This window comes from Saccopteryx bilineata, chromosome 1 (assembly GCF_036850765.1).
Source record: "Saccopteryx bilineata isolate mSacBil1 chromosome 1, mSacBil1_pri_phased_curated, whole genome shotgun sequence".
In the NCBI taxonomy this organism is placed as follows: domain Eukaryota; kingdom Metazoa; phylum Chordata; class Mammalia; order Chiroptera; family Emballonuridae; genus Saccopteryx; species Saccopteryx bilineata.
The window spans coordinates 320,411,397-320,425,714 of NC_089490.1; the positions used below are offsets into that span (position 1 = coordinate 320,411,397).

Sequence of the window (14,318 nt, forward strand, 5' to 3'; positions counted from 1 at the left end):
GGGCATTGCTGAGCTCATAGCTAGTTGGTGCCAGAGCAGGAGTCAAACCCAATGCCACTTTCAATGAGCAGTCTGGATTATCCTCTCCACACTTACTCTGCCTTTGTGTGTGTGTGTGTGTGTGTGTGTGTGTGTGTGTGTGTGTGTGTGTGACAGAGACAGAGAGAGGGACAGATAGGGATAGATAGACAGGAAGGGAGAGAGATGAGAAGCATCAATTCTTTGTTGCAGCATCTTAGTTGTTCATTGACTGCTTTCTCATATGTGCCTCGACCAGGGGGCTACAGCAGACTGAGTGACCCCTTGCTCAAGCCAGCGACCTTGGACTCTAGCTGGTGAGCTTTGCTCATATCAGCTGAGCCCACGCTCAAGCTGGTGACATTGTAATCTTGAACCTAGGTCCTCTGCATCCCAGTCCGATGCTCTATCCACTGCGAAACCACCTGGTCAGGCCGGGAAGCCATTATCTTTAAGGAATTTGCAAATTTCACTTTAAGCCAGAATCTTAAAGAAATGTTCACAAAGCTAAAGATACATATATAGTATCAGATTTGGCTGCTCAGAGATAACTGTTCATCTGATGTTTGACATTGGCTTGGATGCTGAGCTGCTCCTGTTATATTAAGTCATGCCGGTGTCCCCTAAAACCTTGTTTAGATAACACTGATGTCTGACTAATTATTTGACATAACACTCCCGAATAAGTACTTAGTAGAATACAACCTGTTCTGCAATCTTAAATTATATAATCGGTCTAATATTTCTTATGACATATCTACAGTAGCAATCATGTGGCTTGACTCTTATAGTCTCAATCTGAGATCATGTACTTGTTTAACCAACTATTAATATGCATTCTTCTCTTACCCTTCCTATTTATGCAACTCATTATAATATTTCTTTCCCACAGGAAATTTTTTCTATGTAGTTTTCTTTGCAAATTGGATATTTTGGTTTCTGTATCATCCTCTGCCATATCACTATTTTTACACCGGTTTTAACAGCCTTGCAATATTAATTATATGTCAGAGAATTTTGCTCTTTTCCCTCAGGAGTCACTTTATGTTGTTAATTCCTGTAAGCCTGCTTTCATCCTCTACAGAGTCTGCTGCTCTCTCTTTCTCCTCCTCCTCAGCCTCCTTCTATTTATCTCTAACAGTTATGCATCTAATATTGCTCTTCAAAAACAAAATCTGTCTAATAACCCATTAGACATAACATGTTTATGCTATAAGATTTTCCTAACCTATTAATTTTTTCTCTTATCTATAAAAAAAAGCTAAAACACATGTAACCTTGAAAGAATCTATGTAGATGTTGAGTCACACGAAGGTAAGACTAGATATGTTTGCTGTGAAGTCCCCCACTGATCACAGAAGGACTGTAGACTGAATGACATATAGAAGTATTACGTGGGTACAAGTCAGAAATTATTACTAATAGTAATTTCAAAATCAAAACTATTTAAAAATATTTCCTCTTTGAAATGGAATGTACTTTTCTTTCAATTAAAAGAAGTTAAGAGGAGGGTAAGATAAAGGTGAGAAACTAAGAAAATCAAATGAGGTCCTATTGTGATTTATGATAAGAATTATCTACGGAAGGACAGAACTGAGCCTCTTTATTGCACTAATAATACAACCTAGAACCAAGTGTGGCTTTCACTCTAAACAAAAACAAGAATAAATATTGAGATTCCAGGACCCTCGATTCCATTTCCAGTTGTTAACTCTAAGGTCTTCATTATTTTTTTCAGATAGAAATAGACATTGATTCTCTCTCTCTCTCTCTCTCTCTCTCTCTCTCTCTCAGCCTCTCTCCCTCTCTCCATATGATGCTGGACAGTCTTATATTGTATTATAGGAAAACTATACTGAGGCACAAAGAAGTACTCATTTTAAAGTATAGGACTCAAACAAAATTAGTATAATATATAATTAGCTATGAGTTAGCAATTTACTATTATGTTACTTCAAACTCCATAAAGTACTTACCTATTACCATGGCTTTTACAAGACTTCAGGTAGCCAAACAATGATAAGTAAATTATAGTTTTGTTTGAAAATCATAAAAAATATTTCTTAGCAGTTTTTGTTACAGTGTGATAAACACCATAAGCAGCCCCTTTTCCAGCTTATCTTCTGAAACAAGATGCACGTTGGTATTCAGTTAACTCAATTCTAACACTCCAAATAATTTTGAAAGGTTTTTAATCTCTCATAGTACCACTTTCCTTGTGCTCCAGACAATACATCCCTCACTGGTGGCAGGCAGAGAAATAAACACAACAGTCAAAAGTTTGAATGACAATAAAACAATCTTCCAGCTCAGTCCCTTGTCCAGCGATATCTAGAGCACATGATCTTTAATTACACAACTGGCACTCTGATACACTTCAAGAAAACCATGCACATTTCCCTTGGAAGGCTCCCCAGTCAATCCTCAGTCTAACAGAATGAGCATATAAAAAGAGAGCACAGCAATACAGAGTGGGATCCTACCGTACCTGGTGAATGAGGCGGAGGAGAGCACATCAGAACAACCCCCTGGCCTTCCCTCACAGAGACAGCGCTTCTCGTCCGGCCACTAAAATTTCCCAGATCTGTCAACATAACATAACATTTAGATGCAAAGCATCAAGGACTTTAAAGAGTTACTACTTTTGTATCTTATACTTACTTTTCTCTCATTATCCCGATAAGGTTTCTTCTTGTTTGTTAAGTCCTGATAGGAGGGCCTTAAAAATAAATCTATGCCAACTGATTTTAAATACCATGAATTTCAGATGATATGCACACTCTTTATGCATAGTTACATACAAGCTGCCAGTGTTGGAAGGTATTAGACAACACATTCACCACATATTAAATAGATATTTTATTTCTTTATAATATTTCTTCCATATTGATTTTTCTCTTTCCAATAAAACTCATTCATGCACACTGAGAAAAGAAATAGTAGTGGTTAGAAGGACTTCTGTCCAACCACCTGCCCCATTTTATGTCATGCTAGCAGAGACTTGTGTGTGCTAGCAAAATGTAATGAGGATATAAAAATGTTCTTTTTCTATAAATGTGAGTGAATAAGTCATGTTACTTTCATTTTATAGAAGCTTGGAATGGCCGGCATGAATTAATTATACTCATCTATTTTGATTGCTCTGGGAGTGTTACAGTGATCAAAATCCTCCCTAATATGTCTGAAGGGTTATACCATCAACTGGGGTTCAATTGTCTTCCCTTATATTATGTCACAGTTCCACAATTTCAAATCCATTCCTAAAAATAAAGTGATATAAAAAAATTCTCTGTATTATTTGTATGTCTAATATTGTTTATGAATACAGTCAGAGCTACGTAGATCAAAGGCATGATGTTTAGAAAAGTTTCTCAGAAATGGTAGGAGTTTAGCATTTTTATAAATAAACACTGTTCCAGAATTTTCAGTCTGTAAGAACATGTTCCCATGGTGAGAAATGCTTTTTGAAAGTGTTCTGCACTCCCTTTCATTATTCATCCATTTAAAAACAGATTGTTGGAAACTTCACATATTTCATAGTAACATAATACATTGCTCAGTTTTAGAGTAATACAATGTAGACCCTCAAGTTTAATGTCTGTTAATATGACAAATACTGAAAATAAGCATTTAAGAAAACATATTGAATGAATATGAAAAAGATAAATCACTAACTTTAATATTCTAAGAAGGATCCTAACCTTACTTTTTGTGAGAGATGGTTAAAAATTCACCTATATGGTCAATGTATAATCAAATATTCTTAAATACATTCAAAATCATAAAGGACTAATAAATAATAAAGGCATAATGCCAAATAAACAGTCAGAGGTATTCATAAAGAAAGTATTTCATTAAAAATAGTTATGTATTTTCTGAAGTATCAAGACAAGAGAAAGAATTGTCCTAATTCTACATTATATATGTATATGTATTTTTAATTTAAAAACATACATACTAACTTCTAGTAAAAATCAAATTCATTCATTTTCAAATCTCTGTGACTCACGGGTTTAAATTCATGTGGATTGATCCTTAGAGATAGAAGCTGTCTTCTTTCCAACAAACTATCTCAAGATGAAAACAAAGCGTTGCCTGGCTTCTAATTTGACCTCTTCTGACTACTCCTAAACACAGTGCAGGAACCATGCTGTAAGGCAGTGGTTACAGTAGGGCTGAAATATCTCTAGAGAATATATGGTTTTATGTTCTTCTTTTTATCCTCATTAATTTATACACTCTGGAAAGCAATTTGGATATCAATTTATTTTAACTGAATTTCTTAAATGATTTCTGAAAACTACATATACTAATATGTAGCTTCCAATAGTTTTTGTTTTTCTTTTTTTTTTTTTCCTTAATCATTTTAGAGAAGAGAGAGAGAAGGGGAGGAGCAGGAAGCATCAACTCCCATATGTGCCTTGACCAGGCAAGGCCAGGGTTTCAAACCCGTGACCTCAGCATTCCAGGTCGACACTTTATCTACTGCGCCACCACAGGTCAGGCACTTCCAATACTTTTACTACAAGTTTATATTATGCTTATTATGACATTTTAAATCAACCTATTATATAAAATAGTACTAAACTAATGCTTATTTCTGAGAAACTCAAGTACAGGCATGGCCTAGAGATTAGACACAAAATAGAAAAGAAAATTATCTAATTATTATGACCTAAATTGTGTTTTAAGATCACAATGACAAAATTCACCCATAATTGCTTTATTTTGCCACAGTTGTGAATACAGGTACAATTCAACATGTCCTCATGAAATTGTCTCTGTGTCATTATTTCCTAGGTACTATAGTACCAGCAGTACAAAGGTAAGTTGATTTTTTTTTCAATAGTGAATTGACTGGTTTTATATTGCATAAAGGCATTTAGAGAAACACTAAAAAGAGGTCTGCACCTACATAGAAAAGGTGTTTTTCTCTTTAAATCCTTCTACCTAGAAAAAAAGTAAATTACTTTTATAATGTATATGGTCCATGTGTCACCCAAGATTCTGATAGATCTGAGGCAGAGTAGTTTATGTAAAAATTTATTGGTTGGAGTGGGGATGACAACCAGAGGGAACAGTTGGAGTGAAAATATAGCTGGTTGTTTTTATCTCATTATGAACAGAAAGTCGTTAGTTTCTTTGGAGTACTTATCGGAGAACTTAGTCTAAGTGCTTATCACAGTATATTTTAATAGATTTCACATTCTCATATGTCAAGGAGACAAGTGAAAAAACAGAACATGAACTCTAATGGTTGAGGCTTTTATTACTTTACTATAATTTATTTAAGGTAAAAAAAAACACTTGTTTGTTTGTTCTATTTTTTACCTTTGAGGGAAATACTGTGAATGAGTAAAAATAGTAACATAAGGCAGTAGATAAAGACAAGTATATGATTTCACCTATATGTGGAATCTAATGAACAAGATAAAAGAACAAACAAAATAGAAACAGACTTACAGATATAGAGAACAAACAGACAGCTGTCAGAGGGGATGGGGGTTGGGGGGTTGGGTGAAAATAGGCAAAGGGATTATTCAATGAAAAGATACTCATAGACACAACAGTGTGGAGATTGCAGGAAGGAAAGGGGATAGGGGTAGATTAAGGAGGGTTGAGTGAGGATAGATGGTGATGGAGGAAGACCTGACTTGGGATGGTGACACAGAATGCGATGTACAGGTGATGTATTGTAGAGTTGTGCACCTGACACTACCTGTATAATTTTATTAACCAATGTTACCTCAATATATTCAACAAAAAGGTTTTTTTTAATCTTAAACAAAATTCAGGTTTAAATTATGAACTGAAACAAACCTCTTTCTCAAGTTACAATAAAGCACTTGGACAATAGATAAGGAATAGACTAAAAAAGAAAATCTGTGGTCAGGAATCATAAGCCCCAGGCTACATTCTTTCTCATGCTTGTTGCAAGTTCAGAGGCTCATGCAGAGTTTTTTGTTTGCTTGTTTGTTTGTATTTTTGTTTTTTAGTGAGCAAGATAGAGACAGAGAGAGAGACAAACAGGAAGGGAGAGAAATGAGAAGCATCAACTCTAGCTGCAGCACTTGAGTTGTTCATTGATTTCTTCCTCATATATGCCTTGACTGGGGACCTCCAGCTGGCCAGTGAGCCCTTGCTCAAGCCAGCGACCTTGGGCTCAAGGCAACAACCTTTGAGCTCAAGCCAGTGGTCATGTCTATTATCCTACACTCAAGCTCGCGACCCCATGCTTAAGCTGGTGAACCTATACTCAAGCTAGCGACCTCGGGATTTTGAATCTAGGTTCTCAATGTCCCAGGCTTACACTCTATCGACTCTGCTACCACCTGGTTGGGCATGTAAAATTTAATAGTAGATCTTTAACTAGAACTGCAGTTCATAAAATTACTACAGCTATTCATCCCGATAAAACATGCAAAGAAAAACAGATATACAACAAATGATGTAATTGAGAGCTTCACATGACAGAACATCTATTTAGGGTGTATGAAATGAAGCATGTTGACAAAATATAAAACACATTTCTTCAATTTATTTAACAAAATTTTATCAGTGCACACTTCATACCAAACACTGAGGTAGATGCCGGTGATACAGGAAAGCTGTAGAGAAAAGGCATATAGCTGCTTAGGCCACCTATCCTTAGACCCAGCCCAGAGGAGTCTGTGCCCCCAAATAAATGGAAGAGCCCAAACCACTAGAGCTTCAGTTTGTCAAAGCCATATTTGTGAATTATCAATACACACCATGCACATTTACCTGTAACATTTCTTGCTGTTCCCCTAAATGTAAACTGCAAACACATGAACACCAACACACAAGCACAATACACACACTTTTAGGTTTCCTCCTTCCCCTTCCTTTCCCTTCCTTTCCCTTCCTTTCCCTTCCTTTCCCTTCCTTTCCCTTCCTTTCCCTTCCTTTCCCTTCCTTTCCCTTCCTTTCCCTTCCTTTCCCTTCCTTTCCCTTCCCTTCCCTTCCCTTCCCTTCCCTTCCCTTCCCTTCCCTTCCCTTCCCTTCCCTTCCCTTCCCTTCCCTTCCCTCCTTCCTTCCTTCCTTCCTTCCTTCCTTCCTTCCTTCCTTCCTTCCTTCCTTCCTTCCTTCCTTTCTTTCCTCCTTCTTTCTTTCTTTCTTTCTTTCTTTCTTTCTTTCTTTCTTTCTTTCTTTCTTTCTTTCTTCTTTCTTTCTTTCTTTCTTCTTTCTTTCTTTCTTTCTTCCTTTCTTTCTTTCTTTCTTTTCTACAAGACTTTATAAACATCACAATGGGTAGTATAGTGAGTTGGCAACTTTGCAAACCAATTAGGAAGGTTTTTCACCCACTGAAATACCTTTAACAATTATAGTATGAGACACACACACATACATACAAACACAACTAAAGTATTTCAAAATCCATTCCCTAGAAAGATAAAATATTTTAAACTGTTGGGGAAGGAGTGATAGAGATGGAATGAGAGAGAGAAAGAGATTGCAAGAAACTGGCAAGAAGGAAAGTGCATAAAGTGTTCCAGACACTGAGTTTTTGATCTTATGTATATTAGATAAAATAGATTAGTTAATTATTGGGAGAAGAGAAGGAAAGAGAGAAAGGTAAGTGAACTAGAAATATGTACTGAAGTTTATCTGTCTATTGGGCACTAATGTCTTAGTCTTAAGTCTGTTCTATTGTAAATAAGTAACAATGTTTGGTTTGTGGAAATGGTGAGTTTGGAAGAAGAAATGGGAGTGGACCACTTACTTTATATTGTACTTGATTATACATTCATTCTGAGGGAGTACTGGTAAGTTTTAGACTGTCTATGATCTAGGAATTCTCTAGTTCTCTAGAGAATTCTCAAGTTAAAAGTACTGTTAATACTGAGAAACTTCATTATGAGCTTTAAACTTTATAAAATTGAGTTTGAATTTTTTTTTGTATTTTTCTGAAGTGAGAAGTGGGGAGGCAGAGAGATAGACTCCCACATGTGCCTGACAAGGATCCACCTGGCCTGCCCACTAGGGGGTGATGCTCTGCCCATCTGGGGTGTTGCTCCATTTCAACCAGAGCCATTCTAGCACCTGAGGCAGGGGCCATGGAGCTATCCTCAGTGCCTGGGCCAACTTTGCTCCCATGGAGCCTTGGCTGCAGGAGGGGAAGAGAGAGATAGGAAGAAGAGGGGCACAGGTAGAGAAGCAGATGGGTGCTTCTCCTGTGTGCTTTGGCCAGGAATCAAACTCAAGACTTTGACATGCTGGGCCGATGCTCTACCACTGAGTCAGCAGCCAGGGCTGAGTTTGAATTTTTACAAAAAGTAAAAGAAATTGAAAAAGGCAAAACACTATTTAAGTTTAATTAATCCTAAAGTCTTAGCATCAGATTCATATGTAAGACTGTAAGATTGAGGAACAAAGAGGTTGCTATTGTGGGAGGGGGGGCCTCACCGTTTTAACTTCTATGATTTCTATAAAAACAAATGACAGTTTTTCTAGTACGGATGGTGCCTACTTTATCACTGCAAAGCTGTTGCATATTGAAGTCTTTACTCACCTTTGACATTGGTGCTGTTCATACTATCATCAAGATTATTCATATCATTGTCATATTTTTGTGTCCCATGTACATATCATGTAATAAAAATTGATCAGACCTCATTCAAAACTATCTTTGACATTGTAAAATGTTAAAATGAGCCTGATCTGAGGTGGTACAGTCCCCTGGAACCAGAATCTACCTGGATAGCTGAGATTGCTTGATCAAAATGCTGAGCTTGCCTGGTCAAGGCACATATAGGAAGCGACTACTACAAAGTGACAGTTCCTGCTCTCCCTCTCTTCTCTTTCTCTCTCTCTCTCTCCTCACTCTAAAAATCAATAAATAAAATCTAAAAATAAATAAATAAAATGTTAAAACAATTAAGGGAAATACAAGAAAATTGATGAATTATCATCATAGTGGTTACTGAAATACTTTATGCCAGGCATTCTGTAAATTATATAGTAATGTTTTACTGGCAAGTGTAAACTCATAAGCCTGTGATCAATTTGTAAGCAAATAAAAAAGCAGGGTGTACTATCCCCACTATTCATGAAGACACTGGCATTCACTAAGGTTAAATAAGTAGTGAGAATAAAAAATTACAGGAGGCCCTGGCTGGGTAGTTCAATTGATTAGAGTGTCATTCTAATATACCAAGGGTGCAGGTTTGGAGATCCAAGGTCAAGGCACATACAAGAATCAACCGATGAATGCATAAATAACTGGAACAACAAATCAATACTTCTTCCTTCCTCTCTCTCTCAAAACAAGAATAATAATAAAAACTTAGAGCTAGTAATAATCTGAGCCTTCAAGATGACAAATTTAGTTTTGGAACTGGAATGGTTTTGTTTTGTTTTTTATTATAATTTTATTTTTTTAATGGGGTGACATCAATAAATCAGGATACATATATTCAAAGATAACATGTCTAGGTTACCTTGTCATTCAATTATGTTGCATACCCATCACCCAAAGTCAGATTGTCAGAGGAACTGGAATGTTTTTAATCTAGAATTATCCTGATATGTTTGGAATGTTTCAATCAATGTAATTATATCTTGAAACACGTTCCTATTATGTCATATGAAGTGATGTTACAATTCTTTAAAATATTTTTATATGTTATCTGTGAGGGTGTATGACATCACTTTTATAAAATGTTAATTATTTAATGAAATTGGTCTTTCAATAATATCAGTTAATTAGAGGTATGTAAAGAATACTTTCCACCTATTACATAAAAGTAAGAATTGAATTAAGATACAAGTGCAGAAGTGGTGAGGTAAATGTATAGGAGAAAATGACAAGTTATAATGAGACTTTCTTCATTCCCATTTTTTCTTTGGTTATTTATAAAAGGTCAAATGAATAATTCTTGCTATGGCTTGTCATTTTCACTTTACATATTTTTAAACATGAATCATCCAGCTACAGGGTTTGTTAATTATGAGAAAATTAAAGCACACTAGTGTATGTTTGCCTTGAAAGGACAAATTTAACTACTTTATAAGTAAAACAGCAAATTATATTTTGTAAAAAGATAAATTATCTAAAGAATGTGATAAAATGTTATTGATCTTTAGTCATTTCTTTGGTATCTTGATGTATGTATGTTACAAAAAAGTTACTTCTACTGTGAATAATATATGTGGTAAACTAATCTTAAATGTGAAAATTATATATAAATTTTCTTTAACTTATGTGTCAATAGTTTGTGAGTGCTGGCAGAAGTTCTATACAAATTTAACTTAATTTTTTACACTTTGTGCAAATTTATTTAAAAATTTTATTTGCTTGTTTCTAAGTTCAATTTTGTTCCAAACTAAAATCAGTTTAAATTCATTAAAAAGTTTCAGAAAATTTTAAGGCTGAGCATTGGAAATAAAAATATAATAGAAATAATAGAGCATTTATAAAGAATTTGAATACTAGAGACCCATAAAATTGGGAAAAGGGTGTTATTTAGTAAAAGCAACAAGTCATTTGATGCATTTATTTATAAAACCCATAGACAATCTTATTATTGTCTATCAAATTTTGGGGCTTATCTATCCTCTTTAGTTGTTTTACATTTTATAATATATCATTAGATAACTATTTCCTTGCCTCTATAGAGCCATGATTGCTTACCCATTTCTCCCTTCATTTTATTACTCTGGCCCAACTTCCACCTTGGATAAATTGAACTAGTTACCTGTTTTGCTCTGGAAAAGGTAAGGGGGATAGAGAAAATTATTGAAAATGCTGACAAATTTTGTTCTAAATTCATGAGTATGAACCTCAAGCATCCCCTTTGTACAAACATTTATGTATCTTGGAAGAGTTACAATATATTTGATTTAATTTTTATGGAGCCTATTCTCTCTCAATCATTTAGAAAATACTTTTACAACAAGCTCTTGCCTCTTCCTCTACTTCTTCCCTCCCAATTCCTAGGGAACTATAAGTAATCTAAAAACACTTATATAGGCTCCACCTACTGGGGAACACTGCAGTGTGTCCCACCGATTTTCCTTCAATGAAATAGTGGTCCTGGCTGTTGGGAGTACCATTGACAGACAGCTTTCAAGTCTCAGTACTTTTAGAGATTGCATTTCCTACAGAGAATCAGATCACTAAAGTTACATCCTTTCCTCAGGTAGTACTCAGCCAGTAGTTGCTCAGTGAGTGAGTACAGTGACATGACCACCTTGGTCCAACTTCAGACAACCCTGACAGGCCATTCTAGATTTAGAGTTCCTTCCTGATGCCAGCTGGAAGCTACTGTTCCGCTTACATCACTGTTCAAATTATGTCCTTTCCGTGCCTGCACCTTCCTCCTCCCTTCCAGCAGGTGGACTACAAAGGCACTTTTTAATAACCATCATCGATGCTAAATTCCAACTCAACTAGTCTGTTCTGCAGAGACATCAACTTTACTTTCACACTAGCTATCAACTTATCTGTATCTATATTATCCCCAATCTTTTTATATTAAATGAACTGTCTGTGACCAATCAATGATCGACCTCACTCCATTGCATCATCAATAGTGTTCAAACACATTGGTGTTTTGCCAAACTTTTATTAAAAAAAGGAAGAAAAAATACTTATTTTATTTCATTTCACCCTCTAGGTACCAACTCATACAAACTGCTGTCTCCTTACCACTGGCCAAAATTTTTATGTAAAAGTAAACAATAACCTTCCCATTGTTAAATTTATTGATCAATTTCTCAGTTCTCATCCATTTGACCTATAATCAGTATTTGATAAAGTTTATTGGATAACAGTTTCTTCATTTGTATTTCTCCTCATTCGTTGTGCCCTCACCTTCACTTTTAAATTTTTAAAATTTTATTATTTTTTATTTTTTTTTAAATTTTTTTAAATTCATTTTAGAGAGGAGAGAGAAAGGAAGAGAGAGAGAGAGAGAGAGGGAGAGAGAGAGGAGAGAGATAGAGAAAGAGAGAGAGAGAGAGAGAGAGAAGGTGGGAAGGACCTGGAAACATCACCTCCCATAAGTGCCTTGACCAGGCAAGCACAAGGTTTCGAACCGGCGACCTCAGCATTTCTAGGTCGACGCTTTATCCACTGTGCCACCACAGGTCAGGCACCTTCACTTTTATTAGCTTATTTTCCTCATCTCTCCAATATCTAAACATTTCAAGGACCCAACTTAGTCCTTGAAACTTTTATTTATTAATCCACACTATTCCTATGCTTATCTTACCCTTGTACTTAAAAAGCATGTATACACTGAAGAAATACCAAGTTTATTCTTGCCTGGATACCTTCCTCAAATGGCAACTCAAAGATATACAGACACAGACACAGTCACACACACTCAAACACACTGTTTACTTGACATTTCCATTTGAATGTCTAAGAGGCATTGCAAACATAACTTATTCTATTGTGACTCCCATTTCTACCTGCTAAACTACCATTACCATAATATATCTATATTTCCCATTAGAGTAAATAATCATTACATTTTTCCAGTTATTAAGACAAGATGCAAATATTATCTGTGATTCAAGTATGTCTGTCACACCCCACTTACAATTCATATAATTCATGAGCAAATACTATTGATACTATTTTATAATATATCCATAATCCAACAACCGAGGCACTCCAGCACCTGAGGCAAAGCCATGGAGCCATCCTCAGCACTCAGGGCTAACCTGCTTTAATCATTTGAGCCATGTTTATGGGGCGGGCAGGGGGTGTTGGAGAAGTAGATGGTTGCTTCTACTGTGTACCCTGACTGGGAATCAAACCTGGGACATCCACACACCAGGCCGATGCTCTACCACTGAGCTAACCGGACAGAGCTAGAGTTGTTTTATTTTTTAAATGCCTTAAATGGCTTATATCATACTCAGAACAAAAGTAAATATACTAACAATGGCCTATAGGCCCTAGACCAACTACAGGCAGTTGATTCTTTCATGTTATCTCCTACTATATTTATTTTCCCTCCTTTCTTTCTAGCACACTAGCTTCTTTGCTTTTTACTAAACATACGAAGTGTTGCCCTGTCTTAGGGCCTTTGTACTTGTTACTATCTCCAAATAGAGCAAATTTCCCCACCAGAAATAATCATGACTGTCACCTCTACCTCCTTTAAACCTTTATTTCAGTGTTATCTTTATGGAGAGATCTTTCCTGGATGTCTTATCAAAAAGTACAACCTAATCACCATGTACATATTCCTTATCCTCCTCCCCTAATTAACTTTTCATTTTGGTAGTTACCTTCCAACAAACGGTTACATATTTCTGTTGTCTCTTGTGTCCTCCACACATAGAATTTAATGTTTATGAGAGCTAGGGTTTTTGTTTCTATGGCTATTGTAAATTTCCTAAACCCTTGCCCTAGCTGTCCTCTTTGCATGGAGTAGTATCTCTCCTGAGTATGTGCACTGAGCTCTACAATTATGTGGGTCTCTGCTGGAATATCACCTTTGAAGTGAGAACTTCAAATTTCTATTCTCTTTATTCTGATTCCTTTTCTATCATAATGGCTATCACAACCTGACCCATTATATAATGGATTTTAAAATGCACTGTTTGCCTTACCCAACTTCTTAGAATGTAATCTTCTAGAAAACACTTTGTCTCATCACTGCCTAAAATAATGTCTAGAGCATTCTTGTATAGGTACCTAATAGATAATCAACCAATAAGTAATTGAATCAATAAAATAATCACATTTATATTTAGCATATATTTGTACTTAAAGAATTTTAGTTGTGAAATTTGTAATGATGAAGTAATTTCTAAATATTATGCCATTATATCTTTCCAAAATTATAATCCTATGAGATTCAGAGTGGCCAGCAAATACTGAGCTTGACCAGTGACCCTGAAACATACCTACAATGTAATGTTATATTCAGAGGAGAATTTTCACAAAAGATTAATCTATTTTAATAATAAAAAGATCATGAGTATAGCACTTCAATCTTTAGCTAAGATGGAAGTTGGATGACAAGTAAGTGTTTAGAAACTAAGTTTTTTGTTGTTGGTGGTATAATAATTCCAAAAACATTAAAGTGTTAGATGCAAGTAATTATAATATTATTTATGACATATTAATATATTTTCAGGAAACCTATTATGCATAGCAATCTACACAAAGAAATTCTGAAAACTATTCTTATTATAGATTTAAAAAAAAGAAGTTCTGAAGAGTGGGCATTCAATAATTTGCTTGATATTAACCTAACAGAAATATTGTATTTCCTTGATTATTTTAACATGAACTATGTAAGTTACTAAGAAAATAA

At 35.4% G+C, this 14,318-nt stretch overlaps 1 protein-coding gene across 2 annotated transcripts in view; it reads right to left on the reverse strand.

Annotated features, from left to right (window-relative positions):
* The window catches only part of CNTN5 (contactin 5), a 1,332,234-nt gene that overhangs the window by 466,150 nt on the left and 851,766 nt on the right, over positions 1 to 14,318 (reverse strand). For both annotated transcript variants that reach the window (XM_066253673.1, XM_066253671.1), the window contains one exon: positions 2,507 to 2,602. In XM_066253673.1, coding sequence (XP_066109770.1) covers positions 2,507 to 2,602 — 96 coding nt within the window. The remainder of the gene's footprint in view (positions 1 to 2,506; positions 2,603 to 14,318) is intronic.